Below are 20,722 nucleotides of genomic sequence, written 5' to 3' on the forward strand. Positions count from 1 at the left end.
GAACCTTTTTTACCTTTATGAATTAGTTCTTTTTTATTTTTATTTTTTTAAGATTTTATTTATTTATACCTGAGAGACACACACACCGAGAGAGGAAGAGACACAGGCAGAGGGAGAAGCAGGCTCCATGCAGGGAGCCTGACGTGGGACTCAATCCCAGGTCTCCAGGATCACACCCTGGGCTGAAGGCAGCACTAAACCGCTAAGCCACCCGGGCTGCCCATATTAGTTCATTTTTAATAAATAACTTTGGAATGAGGTAAAACAAATTTTAAGACTAACTGATATGTATTTCCAGGCAAAGCATAAGAGCTGAAGGGAGGTGGGAGTGGTATTTTTTTTTTTTTTTTAAGGTTTGAGGAAATTTTTTTTTTTAATTTTTTTTTTTAATTTTTATTTATTTATGATAGTCACAGAGAGAGAGAGAGATAGGCAGAGACACAGGCAGAGGGAGAAGCAGGCTCCATGCACCGGGAGCCCGACATGGGATTCGATCCCGGGTCTCCAGAACCGCGCCCTGGGCCAAAGGCAGGCGCCAAACCGCTGCGCCACCCAGGGATCCCGGTTTGAGGAAATTTTAACCAAAAAAAGGACAAAGCTTCACTCTGTAAACAGTGGTTAGAAAATACCTCCAAATAAGGAGCTTTGAGGTGATTACGCACTTTGAAACAAAGGATAAAAAAAGGACTTGATTGGTAGGTTTGTCTTCTGTGACAACTACAGGCTGATACACAGGAAATTAAGACACCTAAGAATAAAACTAAAGCAGTTAACTCTGAAAAAAGTGTAACAAAGAGGATTTGAAGGATTTAAGCATCACCCTCTCATTTCAAATATTTAATGTAGCAAGTAAATACAATTTTTTTCCGATTAGAAGTAGTAAAAGTTTACTTAAAATTGAAAATTACCTTTCTTATAAGGTGGTTTTCAGTATCTGCTACGTATATGATATTATTCCTTATAGCTACACCCTGTGGTGAATTAAAAGTTGACTCTGAAAATATTCCATCTTTTCTTCCAGGGTTGGGTCCTAAAAGACAAGATAGTCACAAGACAATTTTTTTCCACTTAAAAATTTATCTCAAAGTAAACCCCCTTAAAATATATTCCCCCCCCCCTTTTTTAATTGTATCTATAGGGAAAGATGGATGTCAGTTGAACCTATTGTAATCATTTTACAACATATGTAAATCCTGCCAAAATAAAATTTGTATTTAAAACTGGGATTTTAATATAAGTAGTATGATACTTCCACATAAAAACTGTTTCCCAAGATATGTTTTTCTCAAGAATAAATTTTGCTAATGACAGGGCTCACTGGATAATGGTTACTTTAGTAGTATCCATCAGAAGAGAATATTTTAAAAATTATCTTAATTATCTATTACCTAGACTAGAAAGCATTAAAAATAATTTTAATCTTTTCACATCTAGATGAATGAATTAACAATTTTGGAAGATATACTCCCTTGATAATACATTGAAAATTATGAATTTTTCCTCAGAAAAATATATGTGCCCATAAGATGTCACAAACAATTTCACGGGATTCCTAGATCCTAAAGGCCATTCAAGCATTTCTTAACTAGCCTATGTACCTCAGGTTAACAAACCATCATATTTGCTATTTCACTTTGTCACAAAGTTCTACAGTATCCTATAAACACATGGAGAAACAAAGAATGATACTGGTCTAATGGCCTACTTCTCAGCTTCTCTAATACAGGCAGAGTTTCAAGGGTGGAGAGTACACAACATAAACATGTAACTGTTACTTCTGTGACCAGAGAATAAGCCATTCAAAGCCTCTAAGTCAGCACTCCCAAACTACACTTTGCAGAACTCCACTGTCCTAGATGTTAGTAAGAGAAGTAGTATAAGGTAGTGGCTAGGAACATGAACTCAAGAATCCAAGTGACTTAAACTCTACCTTCTTCCTAGCTGATGATCTAAACTTGTTCTTTATATCTCAGTTTCTCTTCTGTAAAATGGAACCAATATATATATATAACCTAACTCATAGCTCTGTGAGGGTTAAATTAATATGGGTAAAGTCCTTAGAATAATGCCGGGCATATATGTGTTTGCTATTATTATTATTATTAATAATACTATTATTGTTGTTAAAGGGAGCTCCCTGTGGGAATAAAGGGAGAGTATCCTAGTCACTTCAGATTGGAAAATATTGTATGCTATAACCTCTCTTAAATATTCATGAGGTACATAAGCAGAGCAAAAGATTGAGTAAAAGTAAAAGCAGAGTACAGTGACATCACCACCAATAAAAGTCTCTTAAACCACATCTAACTAATATTTCCTAATTATATCTGATCACAGAAATTCTTTTTAAAAACTACTGTAGAATAACTTTTAATTTATCACAAGAGAACATCATTCCTAAAAATATGCTTGGAAAAGGTAGCTTGCTGATGGTTTCTCTGTTTAACAAAGGAAAATATTCATTTACATTATTTTGAAAATTATACAGTTAAAAACCTTTTAACCATTTAACTCAATCTATTATAATAGATAAATTTTAAGCAACAATTCTCATAATTGCCCATCGTAAACCCAAACATCAAGTTGCTGAAACGAAAGAAACACAAAACACATATTCTAATAAAAATGAAAAAGAAGAAATGTGAAAAATCTAAGAGCTAGGGGAACAATATCTAGGAACACTAAGAATAACACTAGGTTTTAGGAAAACGGGTAGTTTATTTGGGGACACCTGGGTAGCTCAGTGGTTGAACATCTGCTTTCAGCTCAGGACGTGATCCCAGAATCCAGGATGCAGTCTCACATCTGGCTCCTTGCAGGGAGCCTACTCCTTCTGCCTATGTCTCTGCCTCTCTCCCTCTCTCTGTCTCTCATGAACAGACGGATAAAATCTTAAAAAAAAAAAAAAAAAAAAAAAGACTAGTTTATTTGCATTAGGAATGCAGATACCCCTACTTTAGTACTAATGCTGCATATGTGATTAAAGCAGGACTGCAAAGAGATGAATTACTTTTCTCTTTGCTATTATGTTACTAGATGTCAATTCAGCCTGAGTAATAAGCAGGATTAATAAGAATGTACTTAACAGATTTTATTAACTATGTAGATATCAATAAAAGCCTGTTTTAGATGTAAAACCAGGGTGATAAATTTCAATTTTAATACACTTCCTCAAGCTTTTTTTTACTATAAAATATATTATGTATCACAATTAGATGCAAACTTTACCTCCAATGCTGTATTGAATTTGTCCATTCTTCCAGACGACCAAAATTCTATGATGTCCAGTGTCTGCTATTACCAATCTATTAGAAACATGGTCCACTGTTACTTTGCCAGGAAACAGCAATGGTGAAGGTGGCAACGAATCTTTATAGAGTTTTATTTCAATTTTATTATCTCTGATCTGTCCCCTGTCTTTATAATACTTTAAAGCTATGGAAGTATATAAAAATAATTTATCTTTGTGTCCCTCTCCGATCAAAGAAAACAACATATTTCCACGGGGTCCAAGTATGACCAGAGTTGGCCAGCAGGAAACTTCTAGTTCTTGCCAAAGACTGGCATCTGCATCATTAACCACAGGGTGAGTGATGTTGTATCGAAGAACAGCGCTCTTAATGTTATCCAGGACTTTTTCATTTGGAAACTTAGCTGAGTGAACACCAACAATCAGAAGACCATCTAAATGGGAAAAATTATAAGTTAAACATTAGGAAGTATTAAAGTTTGAATGTCATCATCCATACATTAGGTTATGAGTCATTAATAAACACTACAAGAGTTTTGTTTTGCCTTTTTTTTTTTTTTTAAAGGCAGACCTAAAATAGTGTCTTCAACTGCATTTAAACACATGCATAGGGCAGTCCTAGTGGCTCAGCGGTTTAGCGCCGCCTTCAGCCCAGGGTGTGATCCTGAAGCCCCCAGATCAAGTCCCACATCGGGCTCCCTGCATGGGGCCTGCTTCTCCCTCTGCCTGTGTCTCTGACTCTCTGTGTGTCTCTAATAAATAAATAGATAAATCTTAAAAAAAAATAAACACATGCATAAAAAAAGTAACATCTAAATCTCATGACAGTCTTGGTAACTATGTAAAAATATATGTGATCAAAATCATGTGGTTATTTCAGGGGTGAACCTCTTTGTGTCTTAATTTTTTTAAAAAAAACATTAATATCTTATGAAGATACCGAAATATTGTTATTATCCCCTACCTATTATAAGTGCCTTTGAAATTCATAATGACTATGACTATTTTTTGCTAATATTTATCATTATATTATCCTCTTAGATTTTTCTGGCCTACCTACATTACAGATTAATGGAACAAATATAAACAAGATGTTTCTATAATATAAGGTCTTTGATTTATTAAAACTCCTATTATATAGTTCTTAAAACAAGCCTTAATTGTAGATAGCAAACTGCTAAAAACAAAGAACAAGATACTTCTTTCACCTAATCAACATAGTATGTCAAAAAGATATAGGAAAAAAAGTAAAAAGTGTTTGGATTCAGAGAAAAAACTCAATATTGACTATCAAGGTAACACAGGTAATAATGGCTATGTAAATTATAATTTCCCAACACACTCATCAAAAACCATGCACATCAGCATAAAGAAAAAATAAAACCATGCAAATTGGGGGGTTTAATTTCCTGATAGCTCATTCTTCCATTTGCAACTATTAACTCCCAAAAAAACACATCACACATGTACACATACCCCTGCCTAATGACCCAGAAAATACACAAAAGCAGGTACATTGCTAACAAGGGGTCAAAACGTGAAGAAGCAAACCCTGAAGGGGAGTTTCCAATGTTTTTTTCCACTTCATGGCTTTACACCGAGGTAGGCCCCAGTTAGGAAGCAATGAGGGTGGTGAAAACAATGGAAACCTCTTTCTGGCCCAGGGAGCCAGCAAGACTGAAGGATGTGGTGGGAACCCCAAAGGGAAGAGAGCCGAGAAGGGGGCTCCCCGTTTCTGAGTATGAACACTATCTTGGCTTAACTCCTATAAACTATACACCACTTGTGAGGCAGGCCTGCAAAAACACAGCCAAAGCTTAAAATATGGAGAATTGAATTGCTGAGCTGATGAAAGGAGAGCAGAGCTGATAAAAGAGGAGACAGAACTTAGAACTTAGACATTCAACCAGCAAAGCTGAAGGCCAATGAAAACAAGTGACAGATACCAGCACCAAAATAATTATGAATTAAAAAAGACTTTAAAGGAACTATAACTATGTTCCATGAGGTAAAGAAAAACCCACTTGAAATGAATGAAAAGATAGGAAATACAAACAGAAATTATAAAAAAGAACTAAATGAAAACTTTAGAATTCAAAAATACCTATTTAAAATAAATTCACTGGATAAACTCAATGGAAATTAACCAATCTAAGGAACATAAAGAAAAAAGACTGAAAAACAAATGAACAAAACCTCAGGGACCTGTGGAACAGTTTCAAAAGATCTAATGTATGTAGATTTGGAATCATAGATGAGGGCAGAAAAAATATTTGATTAATGCCCAAACTTCCAAAATTTGACTGAAGATATAAATTTACAAAATTTAAGAGGTTCAAGAATTCAAGAAATTTACTCCAAATAGGATAAATGAAAAAAAAAAAAAAGGATGTTAAGACACATCATAAATGAGAGATTAAAAAAAAAACCCACAAACATTTTGAAAGAAGATACATACAAAAACAACACAATGATCACTGTTTGCTTAGGCACTGGGAAGAAGTGGGGGAGGTGTGGGAAGGATTATACACTTAAAAAATGTGCAGTTTACTGTGTGTCAATTATACAACAATAAAGTTTTCCCCCAAAAAAATCATTAGCTCTGGAGTCCTATTTCTTGTAATCAAATTCTGGCTTTACTACTGGCTGAGTTACTTTGGGCAAGTTACTTAACCTCTCTGGGCATCAGTTTTCTTATTTGTAAAATTGGGAAAATAATAGTAACTGCCTCATAGGTCAGTTTTGAGGATTAAAAGAGATAATCTGTTATAAAGTATTTAGCATAGTATCTAGTATACTGTGAAAGCTCAAGAAATGTTTACTGTCATTTTTACAAGTTGTAAGTTCAAAGATAACCAATAAAAAAAAATACAACTTTTTCTAACTATAGCAATTAGTAAAATAAAATTTGTTAAGAAACACAACAAATAAAAGCTAATACATATAATGATTATGCATAATAATGATAAGTAAATATGAATGGGCTTAACTCATCCATTAAAAGAAAAAAGATCTGGATACATTCTGCATATCAGAAATACAACTAAAACAAAGTTAACCAGAAAAGCTAAAGGGATAGGCCAATGTGCACCAGGCAAGCAAAAGCAAAACAAGGGTCTTGATCCTAATACTAGACAAGTAGATTTCAAGCCTAAAAGCATTAAATGACAAAGAACCATTTTAATGCAAAAAGCATTCATAACAAGGATAAAACAGTAATGAATATCCATGTACCAAGTAATAAAAGCAACTCAATAAAGCAGAAACACACCACTCTCAGTGTGAACCAGGTCAAGTAGACAAAAAATAATATATAGAAAGCCAAATTAACGTAAACAGTGAGGTAGATCTTATTGATACATATCAAACTGTACCATGATAATACATTTTGCTCTCCTCTGAAGTATACACAGAGTATTTAAAAACACCAACCACACAAAGGAAACAAAGAACACACTCTAACCACAATACAGTCGAACTGGATATTAATAACAAAAAACAAAAGGCCCAAACTCATGACCCTGAGATCAAGACCTGAGCTGCAATCAAGAGTCACCCAAACTAACTGAGCCACGGAGGCACCCCAAAAGATCTTCTGTTTAGAAAAAACACACTATTTCTGTGTTTCTCCTTTATTCTCACAATATGACCACACTCACAACACTTTGACATCCTAAGTGTGGGGTTTCCCCCCCAAATTTGGCAATTATCTGTGAAACAGAGTGGGTGTCGTTTGTTTCAATTCTAATACTAACCAGAGTTAGTACAGATGCCATTGGTTAAGGCCTCACTCGCACAAGACAACTCTGCCACTTTAGATGCCAACCACAAGTAATAGGTCCCCAGGTAATCCTCAACTTCTGTTGGACTTGTCAATTGAGAGATTACTTCGACTCTTCACTTGGATTCAATTATTTGTTAGAACAGCTCACAAAACTCAAGGAAACAGTTATGTTTAACAGTTTATTATAAAAAGATATGATAAAGGATGCAGATGAACATCCAAATGACAGAAGACAACTGACAGGACAAGTTCTGAGAGTGGAGGTGGAGCTTCCATGCTCTCACCAAGGCCTCCACTCTCCCAGCACATTCACGTTTGCCAACTTGGAGGCTCTTGAACTCCGTACCTCTGGGATTTTTATGGAGGCTTCATCACATAAGTATTATAGATCATTAAGTCCATTTCCAGCCCCTTTCCCCCTCTCCAGAAAATGGGGTGTGGGCTGAAAATCCCAAGCTTCTATCATGTATTATTCTTTCCTTCTGGTGACCAGCTCCCATCCAGAAAGCCCACCAAAGGTCCCTTCAGAATGAAACACATTGTTAATCTCCCAAGGAATTCCAAGAGATTCAAGAACTCTGTCAAGAACTGGGGTAAAAAAACAAAACACACAAAAAACCCCAACAAATATTAAAACAAAAGATAACCTAGTGTTTTTATCACTTAGGAAGTCACAAGAGTTTTAGGACCTCTGTACCAGGAACTCAGGCCAGAGACCAATATACATATTTTCTATTATCTCATAGCTTTCCACTTAGAGATTTAAACATTTTCTATCAACTTGATAGAAAGGTGAGACAGAAGTCAAAATTACAGAATTTCTAAAAAATGATAATGAAAATACTATATATCATAATTTACAGGGGTATACTTAATGCACGGACAGAAGAAATTCATAGTCTTAAAGTCTTAAACATTTATATAAAAAATTAAAATACATAATTAACCACCCTGCTATAAAAATCTAGGAAAATATACACACACACAAAACCACACAAAATGACAGCCAAGCAATCTTGAAAAACAAAACCAGAGGTAACACAGTTCCAAACTTCAAGTTATACTACAAAGTGGCAGCAATAAAAACAGTATGGTACTGGCAAAAAAACAGACAAAAAGATCAATGGAAAAGGAAACCCAGAAATAAACCCATAATTACATGCTCAATTAATCTCTGACAAAGGAGGAATGACTATACAATGGGGAAAAGACAGTGTCTTCAACAAATGGTGCTGGGAAAACTGGACAGCTACATGCAAAATAATGAAAGTGGACCAGTTTCTTTCACCATACACAAAAATAAACTCAAAAAGGATTAAAGACCTAAATGTGAAACCTGAAACCCTAAAAATCCTTGACAAGAACATAGGCAATTGTTAATTTCTCTAACATCAGCCACAGCAATGTTTTTCTAGGTATATCTCCTGAGGCAAGAGAAATAAAAACGAAAATTACTGGTTTGACATCAAAATAAAGTTTCTGCACACCAAAGGAAATAATCAACAAAATTGAAAGTCAACTTATTGAATGGGAGAAGATATCTGCAAATGATACGTCCAATGAACAGGATCAAAAATATATAAAGAACAAATACAACTCAACACCCGCAAAACAAATAACCCAATTTAAAAATGGGCAGAAGACATGAACATTTTTCCAAAGAAGACATCTAGATGGCCAACAGATACATGAAAAGATGCTCAACATCATTTATCATCGGCGAAATGCAAATCAAAACTACAAAGAGGTATCACCTCACACCTGCCCGAATAGTTAAAATCAATACCACTAGAAACAAATGTTGGTGAGTATGTGGAGAAAAAGGAACCCTCTTGCACTGTTGGTGGCAATGCAAACTGGTGCAGCCACTGTGGAAAACAGTATGGAGGTTCCCTAAAAAATTAAAAATACAACTACCCTACAAGCCAGTAATCACACTACTCAGTATTTACCCCCAAAACACACAAACACTAATTAAAAGGGATATATGCATCCCTGTATTTATTGCAGCATTATTTACAATAGCCAAACTATGGAAGCAGCCCAAATTTCTCTCCTTTTTATCCCTTTGCTCATTTGTCTCAAATTCCACATATGACTGAGATTATATGGTATTTTTCTTTCTCTGACTTATTTCACTTAGCATTTTACTCTCTTAACTCTACCCATATTGCAACTGGCAAGATTTCATTCTTTTTTATGGCTGAATAATATTCCATTGTGTGCATATAATAATATATCCATTCATTTATGGAAATTTGGGCTGTATGGAATTGTTGAATCACTATATTGCATACCTGAAACTAACTTACTATATCTTAATTATACTGGAATTAAAATAAAAAACTTAATTAAAAAAATTTCTTTGGACTTTAGGAGGGTTTGTATTTTTATTCTAGTGGTTACCTTTTCCTTAAAGCTTTTTATCATTTTTAAAAGTATCAAACTCCACTTTTCATAACGTTTTATTATCTGGTCAATCTTTTTTTTAGATCTTATTTATTTGAACGAGAGAGAACATGCCAGGGGAGGAGCATTGGGAGAGGGAGAGAGAGAATCTCAAGCAAATTCCATGTTGGGCACAGAGCGGGACGCCGGGCTTGATCTCACAATCCTGAGATTCTGAACTGAGGCAAAACCAAGAGTCGGTCACTCAACCATCTGAGACATCCAAACACCCCTGGTCAATCATTTTTAAATGGCATCCTTTAATTCCCACCTGTTACGTATACAATAATCAATAGTTTTGTTTCCCATTCTCTCCCTCTTTCTTCCCTCTCTTTAGCTGTATTCTTTCTACCTCTATATGATTTTATATTATTCTTCTACCCACCAGTGACAGATTTATATTTTGCCAATTTAGCTAAAATGGAACCGTTTTCCAGTATTCTATTCCCGGCTTAGTTCTTATCCTCTCCCGTAAGAGAGATTTTATGAGCAAACTCGGAGGTTTAAGAGCAGGTGCCATATTCTTTTGCTTGGAGGACTGGTGCAGCGCACCACATGCTACTGCATTTCACACACTTTGTAGTTTATCTGCTGTCTCACCTTGGTGGCTGGTTGTGGGATAGGAGCTATGTATACCCCATAGATGTACCACAGCTCCTGCCAGATCTCCTCCCTCAGCTTCTCCAACTCCTGCATCGGATGAATGTTTAGCTCCACAGCAAAGGACACCGACTTAATTCTGTTGGTCACCTCACTATTTAGGTTGAAGTTTACCTGGGTTCCAGGTCATGCTTGCAGGTGGCAGTCTGCTCTTGCTCTCCCTTATTTCATATCCATCTTTCCTTTTTAATTGCCAGATCTGCTGACTTCTAGTTGAGGCAGCAGACGCACAAGTAACAGTTACATGTAGACTAGATATACAGCTCCTACAACTATACAAGGTCAAGTGCCTATAATAAATCCTTTATTATTCCTCATCATGAATACACATATGATATCTTCATCCATCCATCTGGCAGTTTCCTTAGTCACCCCTGGTTAGAAGAAGCTGTTTCTCAAGTAGATTTACCAGAAATTAGATTCACAGGTGCATCTATTCACAGGTGATTCTGAGTTCTTAGACATTCAAAACTGGTTTTCCATAACCCTGACTGAATCTTGAAAGATAGCTGGTTTGATATAATATCCTTGGTTTGTAGTTTCTCTATATAAGATTCTTGAAAATGTACGACTGCCTTGCTCTATATGTTATTTGTATAAAGTCTGTCCCATCTAATTTACATGCTTCTAAAAGTGATCATTTTTCCTGAAAGTGCTGAAGATAATTTTAAAATATCATTAAAGTGTAATAGTTTCAAGTAGGATACTTTTTGGGCTGTTGTTCTGTGTTAATTTTCCCTGGTATCTGGTAGTTCCTTTCAATATGCAGATTCAAGGTTTTTTATTTCCAGAATCCAAGACTGGATTCTAATTTTACATATTAGTTTTAGTTAGTTGTTATGATTTTTGACTTCAGTCTCCAAGCAGTCTTATGTTGGACTCTGCCTGCCTTTCTATTCAATCATTTCCTGTTTTTACTTTTTTTTTTTTTAGATTATTTTCATTCTCTAAGTTTGTTTTACCTTCTGCTTTACTTCAATGCCCCTTATAACATTTTTATATGAATTCATTGCCCCTTGGGCACCTTGTAATTTAGTCTTTATTTCTTACATAATTCTGATCTTCTTATTTCTTTTCAGAATTCAATCACCACTCATTTCCTACCTCTTTGGGTGGCGGCGGCAGGGAGGTGGGGGGGGGCACAATTCCCTTCTTAGTTTTCAAAATTCTGATTCAAGATCCTTTTATCATTGCTCCTAAATTATGTCTGAGGATATATAACTCAATATAGAGGAATGTGTTACAGTTTTTGTCAATTCTGTGGATCATTTTTAAGTAAGAAGTTAATCTACATTTCAACTCTGAATCACATTTTCAGCTATTTACAGTTTTATATGGATGAGATACGCTTTTTAATATTCCCACCCATTTTGTGGACAAGGCTCCTAGGTTGAGTGAGAGTGCACTTTTCTGATAGTTCCCTTTTTCTGTGAAGTTTCATTTTTGGATAGCACTGTTGGAAGGAGAGATTGATATATATACTCTTTGTTTTCTGCAAGATCCTTAACTTTCCCAACTCATTCATTGATTCACTTTAAGTAGAAGTAGTATCTTCAAAGAATATCACACCTCTGTATCTGATTCCCTCCAAGAAGCAATGCTTCTCTGAGGCTTCCGTTCTTAAGCCCCTACTCTTTCAAGGGCTGGTGATATGATCTAAACCTGTGTTCAGTACTTTGCACTTAGTGTTGGAGTTTCTCTTTCTACTGGTAAGGGGGTTACTCTATGCCTCACCCAAGACCTCTGAACCACTCTTCTTTTTTTCATGGAGTCTTTTAAGCCTCTCCCATTCCCGTTCTAGCACTTGCAGGAAGAGGACCTTTAATGGAATTCAGTTTATTTCTCAACTTACAGATAATTTGAGGGCTATGATATTCTTTGTCTCCTAGTATTACAGAATGATCAAGTGTGGTTTTAGTTACTCTTTTTTGGTTTTACGTTTAAAAGGAGAGGAAGAGATAAGTGAAGAGATTCAAAATCAGATGGCCTCCATTCTCCTCCAAACTCAGAAATAGGAGAGATAGATTCCTGTTTTTAGCATCAGTTATATTGAGATATAATTTACTTAAATTTTGTCCGATACTTCGTTAACTGAGCAAATAAACTAAATCCTAAAACCAGCCTCTTACTTAACAGAGAAAAATGATATGTATTTCCAATAAGATAAAGAACAAGGCAAAGATGCCCACTGTCTTTACTACTATCAAATAATGAACTGGGAGGGAGTTTTTTTTTTATTTTTTTTTTGGGGGGGGGAGTTTTTAGCCAACCAAATTGGAGAATAGAAATCAACTATAGACATAAGATTTGGAAAAATTTTTTGCAGATAATATTGCATTTTCGAGAAACCACAGAGAATCAATCATAAAACTAAACCAAGTGGTAAAAGACTCAGAAAGCAGAATATAAATTTAACAGATAAAAACAAATAGTTTTTATGTACCTAGACAATAATCAGTTGGGAGTATATAATGGTAGACAAAACCCCACTTAAAATAAATAGCTACAAATAAGCTTGAAAAGATTTTCAATCACACTCTAAAATGCAATTTAAAAATACATCAAGGGGCACCTAGCTGGCTCACCCATTAGAGCATGCAACTCTTGGCCTCAGGACCATAAGTTTGAGTCCCATGTTGGGTGTAGCATTCACTTAAAATACAAATAAAACTACACCAAGATACAGTTTCTCACCTATTAAATCAGTACAAATTAAAAACCATGTCAATACATTTTACTGGAGCAGGAGTGGGGAAAGCAGCACCCTTCACACCGTCTTAGCAGGAATGTAAACTAGTACAACCAACCCTCCTGGTGCATAATATGGCAATACCCAGTAAAACTATATTTATATGCGTTTAACTTTGACCCAGCAATCCCTCTTCTAGGAGTTTACGCTTAAGATATGCCACCAGTGATATAAAGACATATTCACAAAGCTGTTTGTAAGTGCTAAATATTGAAAACAACCTAACGGTCAATACATAGGACAATGACTGAATATTTATTGTTATAAATTACAACACACACACATACACAAAGAGGTGCTACGTAGCTATTAAAAATAATCAGGAAGTTCTCTATATGGAGTGGCTGCCAGGATACATAGCTATATTTGAAAAAGCAAAATGCACAAAAACATCTAGAGTAAGTCACCATTAGTATTTTTTTTTTTTAAAGAGACAATAGAATGGAAGAATGGGATGGAAAGAAAAGGAAAAGGGAAACACAAGAGATGAGTAGATGGAACTATACTTTCTGTATGGTTCTGACTTTCAGGACCATATTTAAATTTTATATCTTCAAAAACAAAATTAAAAATATAAACAAATGTATCTAGCTGTACTTCAAATGAATAACATAACCTCATGGAGAGTGGGGAGGACTAGTCTAAGTAAATTTTAAATTTAGTTGAGAGTGACCAGAAGCAAAGACATCCCAGTGGCAATAAACACAGGATCTTGGTTTCTCAAAACCATTCCCAATATTTAATACTAAAAGGAATCAAAGCTCCCTGGAGAAATGGCCGATTCAGGGAAGGGGCTGGGAAAGTACAAGAGGAACCTTTAAATATTGTGTTGTGACAAGTAAGGAAGTGCTCAAAAAATGATAAGGACATGTCGAAAGGACATCAGTGATAGCCTAAAGAGGATTCCATTTGTCAAAGAGGGACAATATGAACATCTAAAATAATGATGGTGATGATTATTACCCAATAAATTAAGAATCTGTAAGTCAAATATCTATATATTTTACATGTGTGATACATATACATAGTGTGTGTATATATCATAATACATTATTACTTCAAAATATATATATTATATATATATATAATATATATATATTCCTTCTGATAAACATAGCCAAACACCTCTTTGAAGAAGTAAAGATTATGGGGAAATGGGAACTGTGAAAAGGTGTTAACTAGATGAAGAGCATAAGGAAGGAGATCCATGGAGAGAAAACAACACATGCAAAAAAGAGTGCATGAACGAAGAGACTGAAATAGCTGACTAAGCACAGACAACGAAGGGGAGTGTGGGTCAAAAAAGAATAAACCTATAGATAGGATCGACCTTGTAAGTCATTTAAAGGATTTTTTTTTAGATTATCCTTCAGAGCAATGGAAGTCACATGGAGAATGAAGTGCAAGTCTCACAGATAATTTAAAATAAACTCATGACATCCCCCTCCAAAGCTGTCCTTTCTATCGTGTTTCCTTCTACTGAATGGCACTAACATCTGTCCAATTATATAAGCCAAAAACCTACCTAGGATATCTCTGTAATAACCAAAGAACCTTCTTTCACCATCCATATTTAATCCATGACCAAATCCTATTAATCTTATCTCTCTATAACTAGTTTCACGCTATTATCATGTCACACAGGGAGCACAATAGCCTTGTTACAGATCTGTTGTATCCACTCTTGTGCACTAATTAGTTATTCACTTGGGAGTGGAACTAATCTTTAAACAAACACAAATCTCATCATGTCACCCTCTTCTAGAAAATCTTCCACTGTCCTTTGTATAAAAACCAAATCTCAGCTCTCCAGCATGTTCTCCACCCCTTTTCACCCCTCCCCTCAGGGTGTTATAATAACCTGGCCTTCCTTCAGTTCCTCCAGAATATCATTACTCCTCTTGCTTTGATGCTTAACACACAATGCTCCTTCAGCCTGGACAGGGTGGTTCTTCACCCTTTCTCATCTAGTAAAGCTACACTTCTTTTAGACCTCAAACTCAATTTTTACTCTTAAGAAAGCCTTAATTTCTCCAGATTAAACTCCATTATTTGTTTTCATAGCACCCTATGATTTTCCTTCTTAGCACTAATCAGAAATTATAAAAATATTTGTGAGTATTTGATTATAAGTCTTGCCCCTGTTAACAAGACTGCAATTCCTAATCATTATTTAGGGATAATGCATGTTTTATTTTTCACTAGCACAGTGCTTAGTACATAATAGAAAATAAAACAATGAATAGATGGGACATGAATAGTGAAGAAATTTATGTATTTATATAATATATAGACCATATCATATTGTCTAAATAGAACATCTATATTAATCTACAAAGACAACTGCTAAATAACGATGCCTCACATTTTTAGTGTCAATCTTAAAGCATAGAGATTTTTTAAAAATTTTGCTTTTTCCTGTTAATCGTACACAATAAAAAACAGAATGTAAAAGATTCTTCACTTTATGAATCTTTTGCCAGCACAGGGATCAATAAAATATGGAAGGAAAGGAAGAGACAGAAGGAGGGAGGAAAAGAGGGAGGGAGAAGGGAAGAAGAAGCCATATAAAATAACTGCTTATAAAATATTAGTAATAACAAATTCAAAAAATCATTTTAAAAGCTTCAAAGGTCTTAGTTTTCAGAGAGATGTAGATATATAGAATTGTACTAGATTACAATTGTATATAGCAATATATACAAAATTGTTATATTTATAATAATATATAGTAGAAAGCATAGTTTAATCACAAACACTATAATAACCTAGTTAAATACAAGGATTGAAAACAGTTGAGTTTTACATGTTACAAAATTATAAATGGAGACATTCTAAGATCTAAAAGACAAACATGATACTTTACTAAGAAAGCATAAGGGTATTTATTCCAAGCAGAGTGACCACTGAGTCAAGTCAAGAGGAACAGTGACCCTGAGGAACTAAGGCTAGAACACCCTGAGGGAAGAAGCATATGCAGAGGTAGGAATTTCGGTTTCATACTAACAATGGAAACATGAAACGATCAGAATCACCGAACACTAAAGCACAGAGCCAAACAAATTTGAATTTTTTTTTAGAATTTCAAAAACTTACGTTGCCATGTCTCTCCTGAAACATCCTAGAACTAGTCTGTCATAAATTGACCAATATTCCCATCATACTTCAGCTACTTATTTTTTTAAAGATTTTTATTTATTTATGAGAGACACAGTGAGAGAGAGAGAGGCAGACACACAGGCAGAGGGAGAAGCAGGCTCCAGGCAGGGAGTTCGACGTGGGACCCGATCCTGGGTCTCCAAGATCACGCCCTGGGCTGAAGGCACCGCTAAACTGCTGAGCCACCCAGCTGCCCATACTTCATCTATTTAAAAACAAAATAACATATGGACTGCTGCAAAAAAAAAAAATGTATGCAGATGAGAATTAACATAGCACGCCTGACTGGTATTCTTTCGAAGGCCTGCTTATATGGCTGGCCCTTGCCTGGATTTCAGGAGGGTTCTCGCCATTCCCTGAACAGATAAGAGCGATTCATTACCTCTAAACTGGTCGTACAAATCATATGGTCTATGCTGAACACTTACTTTCCTTGTGGGACTCTAGAATTTTCCCTACATACCACCAGGCAGAAGCTGCCTATTTAGGCAGCCCCCAATAAAAACCTTGATTGCTGAGTCTCTAATGAGAGTCCCTGGTAACATTTCAAATGTGCTGTAACAAGTCCTTGCTAGGGAATTAAGTTGTTTTGTATGATTCCACTAAGAGAGGAGGAAGCCTATGTTTTGTCTCCTCTGGACTTAGCCTCACCCAAGCACCTTTTTCCCTTTGCTGCTTTCACTTTGTATCCTTTAGCTGTATCAAGTTAGAGCTGCCAGTCCTCCTAAAGAATTAAGGAACCTGGGGATGGTACTGGGAACTTTGACAATCGAATTATAAATGGACTCACTGAAAGGTTTAGTTTTATTATAAAATTAGAACTGCATTCTTCTAATTTTTGATAAAGTATAAAACAGAAAAATGTATCTACTACATAGTGAGAGTACCAGCAATTATCCTGTAGTACCATGGCATTAGGTTAAGTCTGATTTAATCAGGGGCACCTAGGTGGTTCAGTGGTTGAGCATCTGCCTTTGTCTCAGGTCGTGATCCCAGGGTCCTGGGATCTAATCCCCCATCAGGCTCCTCACAGGGAGCCTGCTTCTCCCTTTGCCTATGTCTCTGCCTCTCTCTGTGTCTCTCATAAATAAATAAATAAAATCTTTAAAAAAAAAGTCTGATTTAATTATACATTAACATATACCTAGCAGTCACATTTTAAAACATGTCGTGTTCCTAATAGATGTTTTCTTATAACTCAAGAGTACCTTTCCTTAATAGCCATTGTGCTAAATTTGGGTATTACATAATAACATACCATTAATGCATCTAGTATAAAAAGACAAATTATAAACTCGCAAGTAGAAACAGAAAAAAAAAATCCTAAAACCTGAGGTACCAGTCCGTTTAATGTTAACGTGCTAAATCATTATTAATAACAAGTTTTGGGCACAGCTACATTCTTAAATATCTAAAGACCAGAACCATTCATTACTATTAAATATCTTTTTACTTTAGACTCTGGCATTTATAATGTCTCCTGCTATTGTGAAAATGATACTGGTCACCATTACAAATTTTATTTAAAGGCTGTTTTACAAAGGAAAGAGACTGGGTATTAATTTGGATCATTTTCAGGCTGTTTTAGAATTAATAAGCACTTCCTCACTTAGCTGAGCATTTCTGGCTTACTGATAAAATGAACTGAATATTCCAAGGAATTTAAAATAGGCTGCTGAATGTCACTTCAAGAACTACTAACATTGCTGCAAAAACGTTCAGAAACATAGTAGATAGTAATGATACAAGATAACATTGCTGTAAGAAAGCAAAATAACGTAATGACAGCTTATTGAACTTTTATGTGATAATCTCTGGGTATACCTGCTTTTGTGTATATGAATTGAATGTATATTTTTAAAAATATAAAATATTTCTATTTTACCAGCATTACCAACCGATTAAGTTAATTGACCATATTTAAGATAATCTCCAGAAGACTGTAGTTGGTTAACTTAATTGGTTAATCCCACACGTGAAGCAAATTTAAGAACTTCTTGAAATGGGTCCTTGTAATGTAAAAATATTTCTGTTACCAGCTTTTTCATAAAGTAGCACATTACTGAAGTAATGTTTCCTTGACGTTATAGCGTTATAGCGTTGAGATCACTTCAAGAATCTTACTTCTCAGAAGTGTATTTGTATGTAAAATAGTTTTTTGTCACAATTTGCTGTAACAAATCAAAAACAACCTTAAATATCTCTCTGTATCTTCAATGGAAGACAAAGGCTAAGCTATTAAGAAACGTTCATTCTTAATGACAAAACCTTTCACAATGGTCAGAACCTAACCCACCTTCCCAGAAGTCGCTACAATGCCACACTGAACCCTAACCCTAACCTCTCCCCAAGAAGCCTACTCTTCCATGCTTCCCTGCTTATTTACCTGTCACTTCCTCAGCCAGCTTCCTCCAGCTCCCTTTTCATTTTCAGCCATACTCCTGCTCATTTTTCAAGTTCCAGCTTAACTGTCTCCCCCTCTGAGAAATCTTTTCCAATGCTTCTAGGCAAAGTGAATTCCTCCTTTCTTCAGGTTCCATAATGCTTTTTATTCAACTCCTGGTACATATTTCCTCGGCAGTTCAGAGTACCCTGCACATACTACATGTTCAATAAATGCACTTACTTACATGAGCTTGACCAAGACACATAGGCATCCAAAACCAGGAGGTAATGAGATACTCTTATTTCTCAAATTAATACAGATAAATTTATGAAAACATGACTTAGCTACCAGGAACACCGGAGTTCTTGATAAATCTCACTGGCAATTTCAAGAGAGAATGTATTACAATTTACAAGCATCAGGGGTTCTACTTGTACTGAAGATTTTAATCTATTACTCCTTTTTAAAAATTACTCCTTTTAAAAAACTAAGTTATCTTTCAATGCTCCATTCTCATTTTTACTCTAAGATCATTGATTCCCTCTTCTTTTTATCACTCCAACTGTGGAGCTTCAATTAATTTAAGACTAATTAAATGGAACCTTTAATTAGTTGCATTCACCCCATATGCTCTCCTTTTCAGAAAGAAAACAAGAGAAAAAAGATCTGAAAATATTTCAAAGTTCTAAAGCAAATACTAAGTAATCTCTTACATCTTCAGAATTTGTAATACCATAAAAGAGGATTTCCTAGTGTGCTTTGGAAAACATTAACCTTTCTAAATCATTTTTTAATAAAGCAGGGTCACAGAAAAAGTATCTGCTATAATATTTGGCATTCCACTGTAGTTCATGTCATCTGAAATTAAAGGAAGCCTAATCACATTTCCTAATAAGAACTTCAAACCTTTATATCTTAGTGAGAAGAGTGTAAGATTAGAGTCACAAGTTTCATTTTCTCATAGGAAAAATTTAGGTAAGTCTAAATATACAAAACGAACTTTTAAAAATACTTGATCATAAGAAAGTAAATTATGTCCTTAACCTTAGGGAAAAAATGTACTAAATGCTGGTTCTTTAGGAAGGCAAACCATTATCACTAAGCTTAACTCTTCATGAGAAGGTACATGAAGTCCTTAAATCATAGATTACAAATTACTTTTAGAATCATTGAAGTCTTGCCAAATGTTCATTTTCCTATGAGCAAATGAGTCAGCTACTCCTCCAGTGCCTATGCCGGGACAGTCTGTTAGAAACCAATTAAAGGGCAGATACCTTCATCAGAGTATGAGTGTTCTAATGTATGAAGATCAGGCAATAGGTGAATACAGTTTATGCAGCAGTAGGTGAAGAAATCAAGGATGACTACTTTTCCACACAGATCCTTGTAGACAGAAAGAGGCTCTTCTGTGTTCAGCCATTCTAATCCTGAAATTTACACAAAATAAATTATCATGATTAAAGGAAAAGGCAAGTATAATCATCTAAAACTTTCCATTGAAATGTATGTAAACCAGTATTACTTCTAAGGAAGGGATGAGGGGTTGGGGTAAAATGGGAAAGATGCTATTATGGGGCAGTATGCAAATATAGTAAAAAAAAAAAAAAGTGACTAGATTCTTTCAGAAATAGTGAAATAGTCTGTGTGTGAAAGAAAGCAAGATCCAACACATTTAGGAAAAAACAAGAGTAAATATCAGATAGTAAGAGGACACAATCAGGTTCAAATGAGCTTTGAGAATGAAGCTCAATCTTAAGAATTTCGAGACAGGACTAAACTCAAAAAGGAGCAAAGCGTTAAAATATAAACATACAAAATGCCTAAGCCAATTTCATAAGAACTAAAGCGCTCTGGATTTGAATAAGACCTTAAATACAAAATACTTTAAATGCAAAGTTAAGCAAAATGCACTATTATAGATTTCATGGAAGCAATATTAATATTGATGAAGAATGTGTTCCCTTCCCTCCAAAGAAAAATGGAATCTCATTAATCCGTACTTTTGTAAATCAGAATTTATAATTACTTGAGCATGACTTACAATTTTAACTATGCACTATAAAGATTTTTCTTAAAAATTTAAAGTACAGTATCTCTACCAATTTAGAAAAACAAAGATAATGAGTTTATTATTTATAAGTAAATGCAGCCACTAAATTATATCTCAAAGCAAGTATTCGGAAACAGTTTATAGAAACTGAAAGCCAAAGTTGGGTGGAATTAAGTGAATAATAACAGTTAATGACTAATAATAGTCACTGGAGTTACTCAAAACAAAATTCTAAA

General features: G+C 35.0%; 1 protein-coding gene across 2 annotated transcripts in view; it reads right to left on the reverse strand.

Moving 5' to 3' along the window:
- NHLRC2 (NHL repeat containing 2) overlaps positions 1-20,722 on the reverse strand; it is a 57,098-nt gene that overhangs the window by 33,988 nt on the left and 2,388 nt on the right. For both annotated transcript variants that reach the window (XM_041743344.1, XM_041743345.1), the window contains exons 2-4: positions 19,711-19,863; positions 3,229-3,684; positions 909-1,030 (exon numbers count right to left, since the gene is read on the reverse strand). In XM_041743344.1, coding sequence (XP_041599278.1) covers positions 909-1,030; positions 3,229-3,684; positions 19,711-19,863 — 731 coding nt within the window. The remainder of the gene's footprint in view (positions 1-908; positions 1,031-3,228; positions 3,685-19,710; positions 19,864-20,722) is intronic.

The sequence above is a fragment of the Vulpes lagopus genome, chromosome 2, assembly GCF_018345385.1.
Source record: "Vulpes lagopus strain Blue_001 chromosome 2, ASM1834538v1, whole genome shotgun sequence".
Lineage (NCBI taxonomy): Eukaryota > Metazoa > Chordata > Mammalia > Carnivora > Canidae > Vulpes > Vulpes lagopus.